At 40.5% G+C, this 18,990-nt stretch overlaps 1 protein-coding gene across 1 annotated transcript; it reads right to left on the reverse strand.

Annotated features, from left to right (window-relative positions):
- Positions 1-5,772: 5,772 nt before the first annotated feature.
- On the reverse strand, positions 5,773-18,576 carry LOC124596348 (hexamerin-like). Its single transcript, XM_047135451.1, has 10 exons — positions 18,420-18,576; positions 17,222-17,355; positions 16,959-17,117; positions 16,319-16,496; positions 14,455-14,762; positions 14,210-14,368; positions 13,001-13,174; positions 12,787-12,915; positions 12,369-12,684; positions 5,773-6,271 (listed from the first exon to the last, which is right to left on the reverse strand). The coding sequence occupies exons 1-10, from the start codon at positions 18,493-18,495 to the stop codon at positions 5,874-5,876; spliced, it is 2,031 nt and encodes a 676-aa protein (XP_046991407.1). The 5' UTR covers positions 18,496-18,576; the 3' UTR covers positions 5,773-5,873.
- Between the last annotated feature and the right edge of the window lie 414 nt (positions 18,577-18,990).

The following is an 18,990-nucleotide window of genomic DNA, read 5'->3' on the forward strand; positions in this document are numbered from 1 at the left end:
GGGGCAGGGAAGAAAAGCAGTGGTTGAGAAGGAAATGAGACAGTGTTGTTGCCTATTCCCGATGTTATTCAGTCTGTATATTGACCAAGCAGTAAAGAAAACAAAAGAAAAATCTGGAGCAGGAATCAAAATCCATGGATAAGAAATAAAAATTTCGAGGTATCTCGACGACGTTGCAGTTCTGTCAGAGACAGCAAAGGACCTGGAATAGCAGTTGAACGGAAATGAGGATACAGCATCAACATCAACAAAATCAAAACGAGGATAATGGAATGCAGTGCATTATATCAGGTTATAGTGAGGGAATTAGATTCGGAAATGACACACTTAAAGTAATACATGATTTTTGCTATTTGGGACCCAAATTAACTGATGATGGTCGAAGTAGGGACGATGTAAAAATGTAGATTGGATATGGCAAGGGAAGCGTTTCTGAAGGAGAAATTTGTTAACATCGAGTATAGATTTATGTGTTGTTTCACCATGTATCAGCATTATCCTAAATTTATGAGCATGAGTGTACAAACAGCCTACTAAATAAATACCAGTCAGGCTTCCGTAAACATAGCATCACAAAATCTGACTGAATAAAGGTAACAGATGACCTGAAGCTTGTCGTGGATGCTGAAGAGGCCATAATCGAGCGTATCTTAGCTTTCAGCAAAGACTTTGACACTGTAGACTACGACATTTTACTTGCCAAACTTACCAGCCTAAATTTCTCGCCAAGTGCAGTGGTTTTGTTCACACCTCACGTCTCGCCTGCAATGCGTCATGTCCAGCACCATAAGGTCACAAAGGAGGCACGGAGTATCACTCGTCCTCCAGGATTCGTTGTTAGGTCCTATGCGCTTTTCATTGTACGTAAATGATGTGTCATCAGTTTTATCCTACTACAAATACCACATGTACGCTGATGACCTCCAATTGCGTCTAAGTGCGAAACCAATAAACATGATGAGAGCTGTCGAGAACCTCAATACCGACCTGTGGACATTATCAAAATAGGCACAGAAACACAATTCCCTTCAGGGCAAAATCCTTCCTGTCGCACGCCATGGTTCAGCCACCTTCTTGTAGTCCTTCTCATTAGCAGGAACCTGACTCTGGAATAATCTTCCACACTATATTAGAGAACTAAATAACATCTCCAGGTTCAGAAGACAGGTAATGACATACCTACGAAATCAATAATGCGGATTACCATTGTCCCTGTACGCATTCGAGATCCTTCTTCGTCCTTTTTTTCCAATCTGATCTTTCTCGTTTTCCAGTATTCTTATCCAAAGCTGTCTATCTAGATATCCTTTCCCCAGAACTCGCTACAACAGAAAACACCTATTTTGTATATGTATAAATTCTTCTTGTATCTGTCACTATCATTATTGTTACTATTCACACAATTATTATTAATATTACTATTATCATTACTATTATCGTTAGTGGCAGCTTCTGCAGTAAAACAGGTAATGCCAGTGTTATCTTTGTTAGTTCATGGTCACTATAATTTTCACAAACTGACACTTCAAGACACTTAGATCATTTTAATACTAGTTGTTATATTAAAACTAATATTTCTTAGGTAACTCTGATGCTATAGATACTGTGTGTGTGAAACCTTGATCTGCTGTAACAGATGGCCTAAGGGCCCTAATCGAATAAGGTTAAGCAAACAAATGAATAAAAGAATATAGGATGTATGTCGCTATATAAGTCTCAAGTGGTGAGGTACGAGTGTCAAAATTTATCTACGTTTAAAGGAAAAAAACAGTGTAAGGACATTTACTACAGAAATAAGAGAGTCATTTTGACAGAATATCTCACAACTGTCTATTATAATCCTACACATAGACTAAATGCAACTGTTCTTGGTAAATATCTACTCAGTGCTTCGAACACTTATACCAAGACGTCCCGGGACGAAGTTTCTGGAGACTGTTTCCTACACTCACTTTACTCCTCAAGATTCCCACCACAATACATCGATGTTATAGCATCTGTACAGCTTGTACTGTAACTAACAGCGAAAACTGAGTCGCCGGCCGTAGTGGCCGCGCGGTTAAAGGCGCTTCAGTCTGGAACCGCACGACCGCTACGGTCGCAGGTTCGAATCCTGCCTCGGACATGGATGTGTGTGATGTCCTTAGGTTAGTTAGGTTTAAGTAGTTGTAAGTTCTAGGGGACTTATGACCACAGCAGTTGAGTCCCATAGTGCTCAGAGCCATTTGAACCATTTTTGAAAACTGAGTCGAGTGAAAGTATACTGTAGTGGAACCGACAGTGTATCATAAAACATGTACTCGCAGAAGGGTGTAATACTACCTCTGCACATTTCTTGTTACACTTTACCTTACATTTGTACTAGTGAAAGCAGAAATTCCACGTATTGCACTTTCACTACCTGCTAGATCATCGTGATACGCTGAATACTTTTTGACACCTTTTGCTATACAATCCATTTAAAATTACATATAAGTGATTAATGTAGGTAATATCTTTTCTCTCATTCCATATGAAGTACAATTTCTTATTGCTGTCACTTGGTTTTGATTTCTCCATTTCACCATACTCAATTTACTATGTTTAAATGTACAATTTGTCTTCTATTATTTTTTTATCATATTATCACATAGAGATAAATAGAACTAATTTGACAGTACACGAACTTTATGTAAACCATTGTTTAGGTAAACCACTGCCATCCGTGTGCATATACTCCATCTTTCAGATGTGTTGTTCGCAATATTGGTTCGTTCCGAAAAATCTGCAACATTCTATCTACATTATCACTAGAGCGGAAAATGATTCGTATTCCGGTTAACTCTTCCATAAAAAATACACAGAAAGGTGAGAACTATTATGTAGTTTTCAGTAGGGATCCAGAAGAATTGATTGAAACGATTGAAAGATTAGAAGGTTTCTAAGTTTGAAGGTTTTAGTTATGACACATCCCATCTACTCTGTAAAGAATTTGCTCACAGTATTTGAGAATTTTTCTCTGAAACACGTTATTCACTGGTATAGTGTCTCATAATTTCATTCCCTGTTTTCTTAATTCTTTAGTTTATTTCGTTAATGCATTTCCTATTCAGCATTCTGTAAGATATATGGTGATTTGTTCAGTTTTCAAGTAACTACGGTTCCAAGAGAAGCACAGAAATGTAGAGAAGATGGATTTCTATTAATAGTCTACGAGCTGGGGTGTGTGGAAGCTGTGTGAAACGGAACAGACCTATGGAGAGTAAACTAATTCTGTGTACGAATTTCGGAAATTGTCTCTCACGTAGACGAGTCATCTGCTCTTTGGAGAGTGAAAATTTTTCGTGAGAGTTTTGATTCTCGTTTTATCTCTCTGTCTGAATCATCTCATTCTGCAGATTTCATCTTGAAGAGGAACTTGTAAGAACTGTCGCATTCCACGAAATATTGTCGGCACTGGTATTGTACCAAAAACTCGCATGAAAATCAACGAAAGTATTCAACCAGAACAAAATTTCAAAGTGATGAAACCGGTCGCTTGTACTGAAATATGCTTTGTGCATACCTTAATTTTTATGAATACAAACATCTTCTGAATAAAAGTTCTTTCCTTTGATACCATGATATTTCGGCTGATAACAGTTCAGCCATCTCCAGATTTTATTCTTACCTGAAGATCGCTGAATGGTTGTCAGCCGAAATATCGTGGTAAGCTTTCGACGTTATTTGGCTGCAAAACCGAAACCTCCTCGAATACTGATTACGCTGGGGAAAGCAAGAATCAAACGTAATTGAAACTGTAGCTAGTTAGTACATATTTTATTTTCTTTAAACATTTCTTCATCAGCCGTCTCCTATCTAAAGTATTGAAGATGCTCTGTGTTTCCCCAGGGAAGTGTTACAGGCACTCTGTTTTCTTAATCTATGTAAACAATTTAGGAGTAAATCTTAACAGCTCTCTTAAACTGTTTGCAGATTTCGTTGTCGTTTACGGTAGTAAAGACAATAGAAGATCAAATGGAATTTCTGAATGACTTTTTACATATGACGTCTGTATGGTAACAACTGAATCTTAACAATAAAATTTATGAGGTCTTCAATATATGTGCCGCGCGGGGTAGCGGCGCGGTCATGGGGGCCTTGTCACGGTTCGCGCGGCTCACCTCGTAGGAGGTTCTAGTGCTCCCTCGGGCATGGGTGTGTGTGTTGCCCTTAACGTAAGTTAGTTTAGATTAGATTAAGTATCAAGTGTAAGCCTAGGGACCGATGGCCTCAGTAGTGTGGTCCCACAGTCCTCACCACAAATTTCCGATTTTTTCAACACAAGTACTAGAAAAAATTCGTTAAAAATTCGTTAAATTTCGATTACTTGATGTATGACACATATTTAAGGGTTGATAATTCAGTAAAATATCTACGGACTGCAGCTAAAGAGAACTTAAATTGGAATCATCACATAGAAAGTGTAGTGGATACAGTGAAACGAAGACTTCGTTTTCTTAGAAGAACACGTAGATGGTGCAACAAATCTTCTAAAGACACTATGCTTCTTCTTTTGCAGTATTGCTGAGTGAAGTGGTATCTGTACCAGTTGGGAGTGACTCAATGCATCCAGAAGTTTCGAAGAAGGCAGCTCCTTCTTTTATTGTTGCGAAATATGTGGAAGAGTGTCACAGATATGATACGAGAACTGGGGTGGCAATTTTCGAAACAAATGCGTTTTGCATTCTGAGACCACATCATGAATAAAACATCTCCTCCGAATATGAAAAATATTTTGTAAACTCACAGCTATATAGCAAGAAATGACCACATAATAAAATAAGAACAACCAGAGTTCGGATCGTGAGATGTAGGAGTTCATTTTCCCACATGATATTCGAGAATGGAAAGGTATAGGAACAGTGTGAAAGTGGTTATCTGCGGACAGAAGAGTAGTTGTATAGATACAGACGTAAGTTTCTTATCTCTTTAAAAATAAAATCAATTGTCAGCTGCCCAATTAAAATATTTTGTTATTATTGCATTAAGCAAAGCAGTCAGATTAGTCTGTCGTTTTCTGAGATTCAGTATTGGCGTATAACATAAATAAAAGAAATATAATGCAGTTTCTGGAAGAATTACAGCTTCGAACAAAACTATAAATTTAGCTTCTCAACTTTTTTTTGGGGGAGGGGGGGGGGGCATCACTCCTCTGACTGGTTTGAGGCGGCCCGCCGCGATTTCCTCTCCTGTGCTAACCTCTTCATCTCAGAGAATCATTTGCAACCTACGTCCTCAATTACTTGCTGGATGTATTCCAATCTCTGTCTTCCACTACAGTTTATGCCCTCTACAGCTACATCTAGTATCATGGAAGTCATTCCCTGATGCCTTAACCAATATCCTATCATTCTTTCCTCTCTGATTCTTCACGGTACCTCCTCATAGGTCACCTTATCAGTCCACCTAATTTGCAACATTCGTCTGTAGCACCACATCTCAAATGCTTCGCTTCTCTTCTGTTCCGATTTTCCCACAGTCCATGTTTCACTACCATACAACGCTGTTTTCCAAACGCACTTTTTAAAAAATTTGAGAATTTTTTTTATAAAATTTTAATAATATTCTTTTACTTAAAATAGCTACAATTGTACAGTATGGCTTGCTGACTTGATACTGTAAGTGGCCAAGGCGACGTTATAGGTTGCAGAGTATGGGTAATGGTGTAATGACACTTTTGGATAAGTTTCAGTGTTCGGGAGCTCATGAGGTGAAGATGATATGAGGAGCAGAATAAATGATGCCAAACGATTAAAGCACTAATGGTTTATTTTTCTTGTGAGCGAGGACACATGAAAGTGAAGATGAATTTCCACAAGCAGTGCTGTCAAGGTGATGAAAGTGGTGGCCATTCAAACAGTGCTGCTGATGTCCTCCAGGCGGCGGTGCACGACGAACGTCTCGGAGGAGTACACGTTGGGTACGTCGAATTCGTACGCGACGACTCGCCTGTCGAACGGGAACCCGCCGGCCTGGTTGTCGCCGAAGGGCAGGAAGGGGTGTTCGGAGCCCTGCACAGCGGGGGTGACGATGGCGAAGACGCTTAGTGGCAAACCACTGCGGGTCCCGCGGGGCAGCGCCAGCCGCTGCGGGAAGCCGAAGTGAGAGCGGAACTCGTCCAGGAAGAACTTGTTCTCACCCTTGATGGCGCCCACGGTTGAGTAGTACAGGTCCGAGTGGCGTGGAGCCTCCTTGGCGAACAGCGGGAACTCCTTGGAGCTGCGCCTGATTTCGTTCTCACCAGCACTCACTAGAAAGTGAAGCATCCATATTAGTATAGTCAAGTCAGAAATTTATTCCAGAATACAACTTTGGCTTAGAAGTTGGTAGAACATACGAGGGTAATCCCAAAAGTAAGGTCTCCTATTTTTTTTATAAGTACAGAACTCTGTTTGTGCGCCAGTTGGTCACACTGTTATGAAGAGTACCTCACGCGCTGTGTGTGAACATGCGTACGCCGCGCTGAGGCGCTCAGTCTTGGCTTGGCAGCCGTTGAGAATGGAACTCCCGTTTCGATGTTACCGCCAAGTGCGCGCAGTTATTCGGTTTTTGAACGCAACAGGCACTGCGCCGATTGAAATCGACCGCCAATTGACGGAAGTGTATGGTGAGTCGTGCATGGATGTCAAAAATGTTCGTAAGTGGTGTAGAGAATTTGCAGCTGGTCGGGCCGAAATTCACGACGAACAAAGGAGCGGGAGACTGTCAGTTTCTGAGGAGATAGTGTTGAAGGTTGAGCAAAGCATGCGTAAAAATGGCGGATCACCCTGGATGATCTCTGCACGTTGGTTCCTGAGGTATCCAGAAGCACTGCTCACAGAATTTTAACGGAAACATTGAACTACCGGAAGGCGTGCGCAAGATGGGTGCCACGTATGCTGACTGAGGACCACATGCGGCAACGAGTTGATGCTTCGCGCGAACTTCTTCACCGCTTTGCAGCCGAACGGGAATACTTTCTGGACTCAATTGTCTGGGGTGACGAAACCTGGGCATACCACTTCACACCTGCGACCAAGCAGTGGCGACATCCTACTTCCCAGCATGGCGGCGAGCTGGTATGAAATGGGCATACTAAACCTGCCACAGCGCCTACAACAATGCATTGACAGAAATGGTGATTATGTCGAAAAATAGCTAAATGTTATAAAAAATAGGAGACCTTACTTTTGGGATTACCCTCGTAGATATGAAGGTGCTTAGCTATATCGTTAGAGTCATAAATACCCCTGCTTGTTTTAAAAGGGTAATCTGTCTCTCATTTTCTTGTCGTTATTTCCACAACAGCAAGTAGAAAAATATTCGAGTGTTGAGTTCAGAGGTTCGTTACTATAAAAGTAGAAGTACAAGATTATTCAACTGTATCTCTAGGAATGCAGACACAACTGCACGAAAACTAAACGCCATAACACTACGACCTGATATATATGAGTGGATAGAGTACCTCTCCAAGTTTTTTTCGGTTCGTGTTAAATGACATGGTGTAGTTTGCAAAGTGCCCTACCCTATGGGACAGCCACATTAGAAAATGTAGACAAATTATCCTGACCATACTGTTTCGTGGTATTAGTATGCACCCGCAGAGAGTCAATGGCCGCTGCTCAATGGCCGCTGCTGCGTTAGCACTCACATGCATCTCGCGTGCATTTACTGAGGTTTGCTTTGTCACATGTACCCATATTGGTCCGTTGTAATTTGAAGTATAAATTTGGAGAGATTCTCTACCTATTGACATGGTTCTATTATCTCTCAGTCTGATAGTTTTCGCACAATTGTCTTTAGAAATATGGAAGGTACTTATCAATAATCCTGTATATACGTATTGTGTCAACTTTTATATAATGATAAAGTAATAATGATAATGTTACATAAAATTCCACTAAATGAGGAAGATTTCCACAGGAACAGTGGCAGAAACTTCTATAAAACTTTTAAACGAAGCCTCCAAACTTACTAACCGTCTAAATTGTTCCCCAAAAATGAGGGTAGAAAAATAGCCCTAGACAAACAAACAAACTGAAATTTTAGTTGTCTATTTCTAGAAGTTGTGAAACTGTGAGGAACCAAGAGCAAACTTGCGAGAGCAAAATCCAGAACACACTGACACAGACTCACATTCCCCCAGCATGGGTGAAATCAAAAATATCAATAAAGAGTTGAAGAATGACAAGGTTGCTTGAGAAGATTCAGTAATTACTGCAATGTAGAAAATGGCAGGTGCTAGAACAGTCAAGAAGCTAAACATTAATACACCCAGTCCACGAAAAAGATATAAAACTGATTTAAGCAGCTACAAAGGAATTTGATTCTTACCAGTAACTTAAAAAGTTATTTTAAATGTGTTACAAAATAGGCTGGAAAAACCAAGTGGACAAGAAATTAGGAATGTACCACGGAGGGTTTAGAAAATGATGATCCTCTGTGGAACAACATTTAAATCTGAAAATCTATAATCAAGTATTAGGGATTAGAACCAAAATCGTTTATCTAACATTTGTACACTCTGAAAGCATAGGGTTCGATTGACAGGGAAACATTATTGAACACCAAAAGCGAGTTTGGAGCTAACAACAATCATAAAAGACACACTAACATATACAAAATGCAAAATTAAATTTTTAGATGGAACCTAACGCATTTTAGATCAAAACTGGAGTGAAACAAGGAGATAGAGAGTCCCCACTGCTGTTCAGTTGTGTACTAGAAAGGGTAATCAGTGACTGGAGGTAAAGAACAGAAAAAGAAGGAACTAAAGGACTCACAACTGGGGAAAGAGCTGATAATCTGAGTTCGGACTGGCTACTACAAACGGTCTAAAGATGTCAGCTGAATATTTAGAAGACGCAACAATGCAGATTAATGTCATAAAAGAGAAGCGTGCTAAAGCAGGCCTATCTATATTTTTTTTAAAATGCAGAGTGTGTGACAGATACGAAAAAGGCACCGAAACACATGCAAAGTGATTATAGAAGAATAAAAAAAAGACTATAAAATTTAAATATTTGTGTGAAACAACACAACAAAATGCTTTGAACAAAGAAGCTAACTTAGCAAGAGCAAAGAAAATGTAATTGGCTTTTCAACTAACAAAAGACCTATGTAAGAAGAAATAAATGAGAAACTACAGCACTACAACACTCTCACTGAGCCAGAACGCCTTTTGTTGGACATAGTTCAACAATTAGGTGAAACAATAGAAGGAAGGAAAAATAGCCAGAGAATGCGAAAGGAAAACTTGGAGTAATAAGGAAAAGGTAACAAAAAGAATTTTAAATATTTCTCAGAGAAAACGAAAAACATCAATGACATGGGTTAAAGAGGTTCTAACAGACCTAAGAGATACCGCTTTGCTCAGCAATACTGTAGGAGGAAAAACCGGAGGAAGAGAAAAGTTCAGAGCAAAAATAAAAAGTTTCAGGAGCTTGCAGGAGAAAATAAAGGAAAAGGTAGGTGCAGTATCCAAAGAAGAACGGAGGGAAATATAGGGAAATAATGATATAAGACTTAAGCTATTTCATATGGTCCTTAGTAGGGCTAAACAATTTTAAAAACTGACAACAGTAATAAAAAAGACAAACTTATTTAAGAAGTTTTGAAAAAGTGTCAGAGTCATTATTTACGAAAATGCCTGTCGTCATGATAATATATGTGTACAGTTATGAGCCAGAACATTATGACAACCGCCCTTAGCGAGGTTGAACGTCTCCAGGTTGTGCTGCGGGCACTTGACACGGTAAGGTAAGAATGCATGCGGAAGAGAGATGAATGGACAGTCATTATAACGAAGAAACGGGCAGCAAATGTGGAAATCCACTGTCATAAGCGGATTTGACAAAGGGCTTGTTGTAGTGGTGTTGCGGCTGGAAGCGGGATCTCTGCAACAGAGACCTGGATCACCTGTTGGCATACTACTATCGTATTCACCAATGGAAAGCGGTTAATTATGGTGGAATAACGAGTAGGCCATATGGTACTGGACGTCCACGTCTCATAACCCACCGCGATCTACGGCGGATCTGATGACAGAGTACAATGCCAGTGCATGCACAAGTGCTTCGCAGCACTCCATTCAAAGGCCAGTGTTGAACTTAGAGCTCCACGTCATACGATACTTACGTGTTCCCGTGTTGACCCAACGACATCATCTGTTATAATTACAGTGAGCACAGCAAATCGAGTGTTCACCGTGGATCTATAGAAACGTGTCGCACGCAGAATGAATGGCATTTTTCGTTACACCACATCGGTAGTTGGGTCCTTACAAGCAGTCATCCAGCCGAATGGCTGCACGAAACGTGTACTGCGACACAGATGGAAGCTGGTGAGGGCAGAAATATGCAATGGGGTACATTGAGTAGTACGTCAGTGGGATCTGTGGCTTTGGTAGCCGAAGGCTTAATGACAGCAGTGAACTACATGAACATTATAGTGGACCACTTGCGTCGCTTCATGCCAGAAGTCTCCCCATACAGCAATGACATCTTCCAGCACGATAACTGTTTGTGTTACAAAGTCAGAATTGTGATATAGTGGTATGAGGGACACTATAGTGAACTCACATTCTTGTCTCGGCCGGCAAATGTGCCTGATCTGTACCCATTGGTAGGTATTTCGGGCGCCAGCTGCATCCCCTTTAACTACCATCACGTAATTTGCGGGAATTGCTTCACCTGTCCCTAGGCATCTGGTGCCACATACTTCTGGGATCCTGTGAAGACTTATGAAATCCGTGCGAAGCTAAATATCTGTTATACTGTATTTGAAAAGTGGAACAACACACTATAAAACAGGTGATCATAATAGCTTTGGCTCATAGGTGTATGTTATTGATTTCAGATTACTATTTGAAACGCTATTGATGCTTTGCAGCACAGTCAGAAATGCATTTTGAAAATAGTCACCAGGCTGTGGCTAACCCACGTCTCTGCAATATCCTTTATAAGAACGATTCTGTCCATTTCATCAAATTCCTGGCATGGAATTTGAGTAGGACTAGATATTAACTTACTTTCATTTATTCCACTTTTAACAAGAAATAAAAATGTAATAATAAATTACTCGTCAATTCAATATTTTATTGTCCAAGCAATAGCATCGACAATAATATTATTATCAATTCTGCTGATTTAAAATAAAGGTGTGTCAGTCTTACAAGTTACGCAGGACAACTTCTGTGATGTTTGGAAAGTGGAGACGAGGTAATGGTGGAACTGTATCCCTGAGAACGATTCGTGAGTCGTGTATGGGTATCTTACTAGGTTGAACACTTGCTCACGAAAGCTAAACGTCCCGGTTTCGAGGCATAGGCTGGCACACAGTTCTAATGTCCCAGGAAGTTTCATTAGAATTAATACAATACCTGGTAAATTCCGGTCACTGTATAATCAGTCACTTACATGCATCATAACGAAATAGTATCAAAGTAGGGCTGACCATTCTCACAGAGGAAGCGAAAGTATTCAAATGGGAGATCGTTGGTTAAGAACTAGTGATTGAAATTCGTTACAGTTGATTCTGCTCTGGATACCCCACAGAAAATTATATTTCAGCGACTCTTGTGTTTGGTTACCACTGTTTATGTGTATACGCATGCATCACATAACAGTGACGCTAAGTACCATACCAAATATCTCAGCATTCGGAAGCGGACCTATCTACTTTGGGCACCATATCAGAAGTTATATTCTTGTTATACACATTATATTATATCGACAAGTAAACATATAGCACAAAAAGGAAACGGGTAAAAACATGTAACGTTTTCTACTGCGACAAAAATACAATCCACAGTAGGTAATTAAATTCACCAAGATCTGGAAAATTCTATGAGATGTTGGTGAAAATATTTGCATTGTATGTGAGTTGATGGATATCCAAATTCCTATGAGACAACAATGATTTATGTTTTCATGGAACCCTTAGATCGCTTGCTATGATTTCAGGAGTACGCCCTCAAGTGCCACTGCTGTTTCCTATTCCCCATCCTTATCAAGTATGAGCTAGCATCCACTTGTTTTAACCTCGGTGTAGTAGGGACGTAAAAATCCATACTTCCTATTTCTCTTCTTCTCTTGTGCAGTTTTAACGTCTATGTCCGATCATTCAGATTCTATGATGTGTAGGTAATACCGCTTTCCATTGGCGTAATTATTTATGATTTAATCTGAACATATGAAGGTTTGCCAAGAGTCTATAAGACCTTTGAAACTATTTTGTCCAGTCGATTATAACTCAGCGCGCAATTTTATCTGATATTCAGGTCGCCCAATATTGTGTCCATTGTGTGTAAAAATATTTTGCCTGAGTAGAAAACGTAGATCAAGAATGCAGCAGAACTCATTACTTACGTTTCTGGTTGAACTCGTCCAGCAGGAAGTAGTACGGCCTCCTCTCTTCCAGTGTCAGTTCACGCCCATACGCGTCGTACTTGGGACCAATGAAAACTCGCACCACGGAGTCGATTTCCTTGTCGCTCTTCACCTTAAGCTGGTAGTAGAAAGGCTTGTGGTTCAGGCGGTACTGGCGAGCCACGAAGTTGAATTTGTCGCCTTCTTCGGGCTTGGAGAATGACAGGGCGTTGTTTAACTCGATGTCAAAGTTGTCAAAGTAAGTGACAAGCTTGTCGAAGGAGATGCTCTCAATGGCAACACCTGGCAGCTCCAGCTGGAAAAAAAGGTATTAAATAGATTACAATTGATTTTCCTTTGATGTCTGAGAAAACGACGTATATGTGGGCTACTATCAGCGAAAAACATCTCTACTTACGTCGCTCCTGGTGTAAGGTGGCAGTTTGTTCTTGTACTGGTAGAAGAATGAAAGGATTCGCTTGGCAATTCTGTAGTACACCGGGTCTCTCAGCTGTGTTTCTGGCTGTTCGAGTACGCTGGCGGGTGTCTGCAATGGTGAAAACAAGCTGTGCATTCCGTTTCTTTGGTAAATCAGCAACAAGCCAGACACTGAACTGACTAGCCATACTTACGCCGTATTTGTGGAACGGATCAGCGATGTGGCCGAAGAGAGAGATGATGTACCTGTAGATAGAACCGTAGAACTCGTAGTTGACAGATTCAGCATTGCCCTCTATAATGTTTCCAATGATGTCGGTCACATCTTTCTCCCTCAGGTTGAATTTCTCGAAATCATGCTGTGAACACTTAAGTACACATGTACAGTTGTCAGACGTGTATCGAAGAGAGGTAATAGTGAAATGTAAAGAGTGATTTTTAAAGCATTTGTAGATTTGGAAAAAGCTTTTGACAATGTTTACTGCACCTCTTTGATCTCCTGCTTGTACGAGGGATTAAATATAGATAACAACTTGAACAGAGATCACACTGCAGTTTTAAGAGTGGAAGGACACGAAAGGGAAGTAGCGACTGCGAAGAGAGTGAGAGGGGATAGCAGCCTACCCATAGTGTTATTCAATCATATCTCGAGAAGCAGAAAAGTAAGACAGGGAGAAATTAGGAAAAGGAATTACAGTTCATGGAGAAGAATTAAAAAGAGTTGGAGGGCTAACCGATGACATCGTAATTCAGTGAGAGATAGCGAAGGACTTGGAGGGGTTGTTGAACAGACAGGGCTGTGTCGTGAAAAAGAGACTACAAGATGAACATCTACAAAATTAAAATGAGACACGAGAAGTAATAGATGACTTTTCCTACTTGAGCAGCAAAATAAATGACGATGGCACGAAGTAGACAGGATATAAAATTCAGTCTTCCTACAGAGTTCGTAAAAAAGAGGAACTGGTTAACATCTAATAAGGATTTAAGTCTTAGGAAATCTTTTCTATGAATGTATTTGTCTGTAGTATAGCCTTGGTCGGGAGTGAGGCGTAAACGATAAACAACAGACCGAGGATGAGAATAAAAGCTTTTGAAGTGTGGTCCCACAGAAGAGTGTTGAAAAATAGATAAGAAACTAATGATAACAAACTAAAGTGCATTTGGAAAAAAAATATGGACCAACTTGACGAAAAAAGGGATACGTCCAGAATCATTAAGGAGCGTCAGTTATGTACAGAAGGGAAGTGAGGGAAGGTAGAAACTCCAACGAGACACCAAGGGAGGATAAAGTATAAATGTAAGTGACAGTAGCAGTGCAGAGAAGAAGAGGATAGACTGGCGAGTGGAGCAGCAACTGAACCAGTTTTTTGACACAAAAATAAAAATAGAGTGGTACTTACGCCGTATGCGTAGCCAAAGTCAATAGCGTCTCTGATCCTCCTCTCGTAGTTCTGGATGCGCTCCACGTACAGCGAGTCGAAGTTGTAAGGGTACACACCTTCTGGGCGTACGGGAGCCTCAATTCCGTTCTGCAGTCTCAGCTCTGGGTAGTAGCCAGTCTGAAAATGAAAGTTAAATTTATTTCTTTGCCCTGGCGACGGTACAGTAGTCAGGTACAGTCTCGCTGTTGCCACGGTCCCGTTACCTGCACGGGGCGGGTGTAGTCGATGGGCTTGACATCGGGCAGGTTGTTGGACAGCCTCTCCAGGTAGTAGCGGGCCAGCAGCTGCTGGAGCAGGAAGAAGAAGCCGGCGCCGCGGTGCTTGAACACGGGGATGCTGTAGTTGCTCGGGTTCAGCCAGAACGGGCTCTTGTAGTGGAGGTAGGCGAAGAAGGAGTTCAGGCCGACGTCCTCGGTGAAGTACGACACCAGCTCCTCAGGGTTGTTGGCGACTGGGAAGCCACTGTAGTTGGCGTAGAAGATGTAAGGCTCCTTTCTAGAGCTCTCCACATCTAAAGGAAAGTAAAAGACAGAACTTTACTTAGTTTCGTGCTTTCATTCTTCAAGGATCGTTTCTACTACTAACCCCAATGATGAAGAACGAGTCGTGTTATATCGACATTACACATTCATATTTAAATATACTTACATACTTACCATTCACAAAGACTTTTTTAAATGTAGATGTAAATTAGTAATTCCTACCACCCCCACCCCCCCCCCCTCCTTTACACATCATAAGTACAGAAATTATTCTATCGAGAAGGAGGAGGTGGCCAAAGGAAACTTCCAGTTTTCATGTCAAATTTAACTCTGCTGACTGACATTTCATGTCTCTGAGAGAGTGATGAAAAATTTTGATGGCAGCACTGCCCACTCTCCTAAGCGCTAAAGAAAACTTTAATATGCAATAACGTATGTTATTTTATATTCTGGTATTCTAGTAATGGACGTTACTATTCCTTTTGAAATGCACTAGGTTATTTACAACATACTTCATGGGTGATTACAAATACAGTGAACCAGACGTCACAATGCGTTACTCCTTAAATAGATGTGTGTAAGGTAACCGTGGATGAGCGCGAAATATTGTCCTTATAACACTATTGTTGAGCATTGATAACTATCTTTCTTAAAAATGAGTAACTCCAGAAAACGATTCAATGTGATGTTACTGAATGAATTGCCACAACGTGCCTAATCTTAATGACCAATGTGCCTAATCTTAATGACCTATCTCTACCCAAGAATTGTGATGATTCTAAGGACAAATGTGACTTAACTTAGTTGTTTTAGGAGTAAAAAATACGTGTTCCAGTTCAAATTCTCGTCAATATGGAAGTTAAAAACTATTCATTGCTAATTCAGGTATCATGTTGTTACATATATCACTGAGGTCGTATTCCTGAATGTGCAGAACTGAATAAGTCGTGGTATTTTTGAAATGGAAACCGAGGCGATTTTCAGTAAAGTACTGAGTAATACTTTTAAGAACATTATGTACCGTATCTGCTGTTCTGAATGTATTGTGGATTCATCAGCAAAATGAACTAGTTCTGCTTGTTGTATATTAGACGGGACGCCGTTTACATCTATCACAAACTGTAGTGGCTCTATGATTGAGCCTTTTGGAACCCCATAATTACTTCCAGTCAGAAGAATCTCCCCTGTTTTCATCGGTTGAATTATTAAGTACAGCATTCTGCATTATTTTCTCATTATACACTTTATGCCAATTCTAAGATTTCCATAAGATATTAGCTTATGTAGGATGATACTGTAATTCACACAGTTAAATGTCTCTCATAGGTCCCAGAAAATACCAACCAGTGCTAGTTTGTTACTGTATTCTTGTAAAATTTGGTATATGAATGTGTTAATGGCATTGTTGTGAGAAAAGCTGAAAGAAAAATATGCGTGATGAACTCAAACAACACCAACAAAAAGCGGTGGTTTTTCAAGGCTATTTCCTGAATGTTATGGTATATGGTACCCGTGGTCTCTAGTAGCTTGTTACAGAGTAACGGCTGAGAAAACTGAATCGTGCTTCTGACGTACTGGTACATACCTCGTAGCCGGGCGTCATATGCCTTTTGGATGACCTCTGCGTTGACGAAGAGTTGCGGGTAGATCTCGTAGGGAGCTGGCAGCGTGACGTACTTGGTATCCTCGCGATGGAGCACAGCGACGGTGTATGAGTAGACAAACAGCCCTTGGTTCAGGTGTTCTTTCGCCCAAACGGCCGTCTGGAACAAGGTACCACGTTATTAGCTGAAGATGAATGTAGGATTCATCGATAATGGGACCTCATTGTGTGCCACTGGTACACTGGCTTGGAAGGATGTTTGCAGTTCGAAATGAAACACATCAAGTATCATTCGCAACTGTGTATAATCTTCGTCAACTTACATTCTTCTAAGTGTGGTATTTCTGTATTTAATTCATTTTTTTTATGTGAGCTGATGTTTTGATGTTTCCGTGTGCCACTCTGTGCCTATAATGTTAATGGAAACCCCGCTAAAATGTGAAATTGGGCACATGACATTTGATACAATGAAATAGAATTTCTTATTACTGAGATAACGATTTAAATACATTCAGTCAAACTGCCAAGTGAAAAGTTTGTATCAGATATTACTAGGTTAGTAGCACAAATATCTTCATTTGCAACTTTACTTTGTACACAATATCTGTAAAGGTTAGCTTACCTTGTAGAAGGTATCAAAGTCCTTGGCATAGTAGAACAGCTCAAACAAGGCTTTTGCCTGGTAGAAGTTTTTCTCGTAGTAGATCGAGAACACTTCTCCTCGTGGCAGGAAGCCATAGTCTACATAGTACTTCCAGAAGACTTCGACTTTGTCCTTGTACTGAAATAGTAAAGAAAATATAAAATAGTCACTACTTTATTCGTAAGACATTTTAGACAATGAGTACACCCATTCGACTACTTGCAAATTTCAGACAGTAGTACCTGGTAGTTGTCGAGATGCTCAATTGGCTTGTAGGACTTCGCTATTTCTTGTTCTTCTTTGATAATTGTCGGCTGTTGGACATGATAGAAGAGCCTTATAAGCTTCCTTTGTTTCTCCAGAAATTCCTTGTCGGCTGCAAGCAAATAAACACGGTTTCACTCTAACACCTGTCACACACTCAACAGTCCTACAACAGGATTCAGTTTGTTTCAAAATTAAGAGCGCCAATAGAAAGCAAACTCTTGTCCACTGAAATTGCTTTGTACTTTTTATCTTATTAGACTGGTTTTAATGGTCACATCCATCAGTTGCTGACTCACAAACATAATTTTAAGTACTTTTTAGAAGGGCTAAACGACTTTAAATCTGCTGTTTCAGGTCTTGAAACAGTTATCAAATTTCCGTTATTCAATTAAAAGTAACGCAGTCATCAGCAAAAACTGCTTAAAGCTGAGTTCAGTGAAGGAGACTCAGAAATATACAGGCATTTGATCCATAACGGAAATCGCTCGGATATCTTGAGCTAAATGGAGACTGATGGTTTTTAGATATGGGACTGAGAAAAATTCATTCTAAAAAACTAGTAATTAACAATTTAATTTGTAAAAGGCATAACTATAGAAAAATATCTCCAACAAATGAGAAGTTACCAGTTTAATAATTCACCTTGGGGCTATATTTCTGCTGTTTTCTCCAATCCAGAACATATAGAAACTGACGAAAAGAAATTGTTGTGATTGGTTACTGTTGCACACTAGAAACTTGCTGCCTTTGACCGATTTGTAAGGTCCAGAATGTATGACTGAAAACAGCATGGACGTTTTCTGAGAGCTAATATAGGGTCGGTGTCTAACTCTATTTATAGTTTTATCTAGTTCCACGTTACATTCTCCCGCTCACTCTTTTCATTATCTCCAACAATCGGAATTTAAGTATTTTCTGACTTCATGTAGTCTCCTCTAAGCGCTGGCCACTAGATTCCCCTTTCCGGTTGCAACATTATTGGTCCCTTATTCTCAATGCTCAGTCGTCGTCTGGATGTGAGCAAATCATTTAATGTAGTAAATTGCAATTGAATTAAATTTTAAGAACAAAAAGAAAGATTTATCAACAAAATAACGCGCAGTCTTATTTTCTGTGCACTTATGTACTCTTCTGGGTACTCTTTGCAGTACCAATAGCTAAATGTGAACTTACGCTCACTGTGCGGTACCGCCGTGACCACCACCAGGGCAGCCAACAGCGACAAGACGACTACGGTTGCAGTCCTCATGTTGCTCGCTGAGGAAGTACGCTTTCTGCAGGCGAAACCTGAGCTTTTATACAGCGTGTGGGGTGAGATAAGGTGGCTATCTGGCCATCCTGGTCAGGGGAGGAGACGCCGGTGGTGGCAACGACCGACCAGACGGCGACCGCAGTGTGCGCTCGCTTGCGCAACGCCTACCCACCGTCTCGAGGTCGTATTCGCAGCTGCAACTGACCGGCCAATGCGAATTGAGTGTGCTTCTGTTCGCTATTCTGCCAAGACCGCCGCCCTGTTCAGAGGGTTTATTGCGGCAGTGCTTAAGTAAATTATATCAAAATATGTTGGTTAGGGCACATAAGTACTGCGAAACCATCGCTATCCTAATACGACTTGCACAGTAGCAGACACTTTCCTTGTTAGTAATAGGCAGAAAACGAGAAGAACAGTCAGATATCCATTAATGAAATCGCAGCCCTCTTCTTCGAGTTAGCCGTTTTAAACGCCGGAGGAGAACAATTAGCA

This window comes from Schistocerca americana, chromosome 2, assembly GCF_021461395.2.
Source record: "Schistocerca americana isolate TAMUIC-IGC-003095 chromosome 2, iqSchAmer2.1, whole genome shotgun sequence".
NCBI lineage: Eukaryota > Metazoa > Arthropoda > Insecta > Orthoptera > Acrididae > Schistocerca > Schistocerca americana.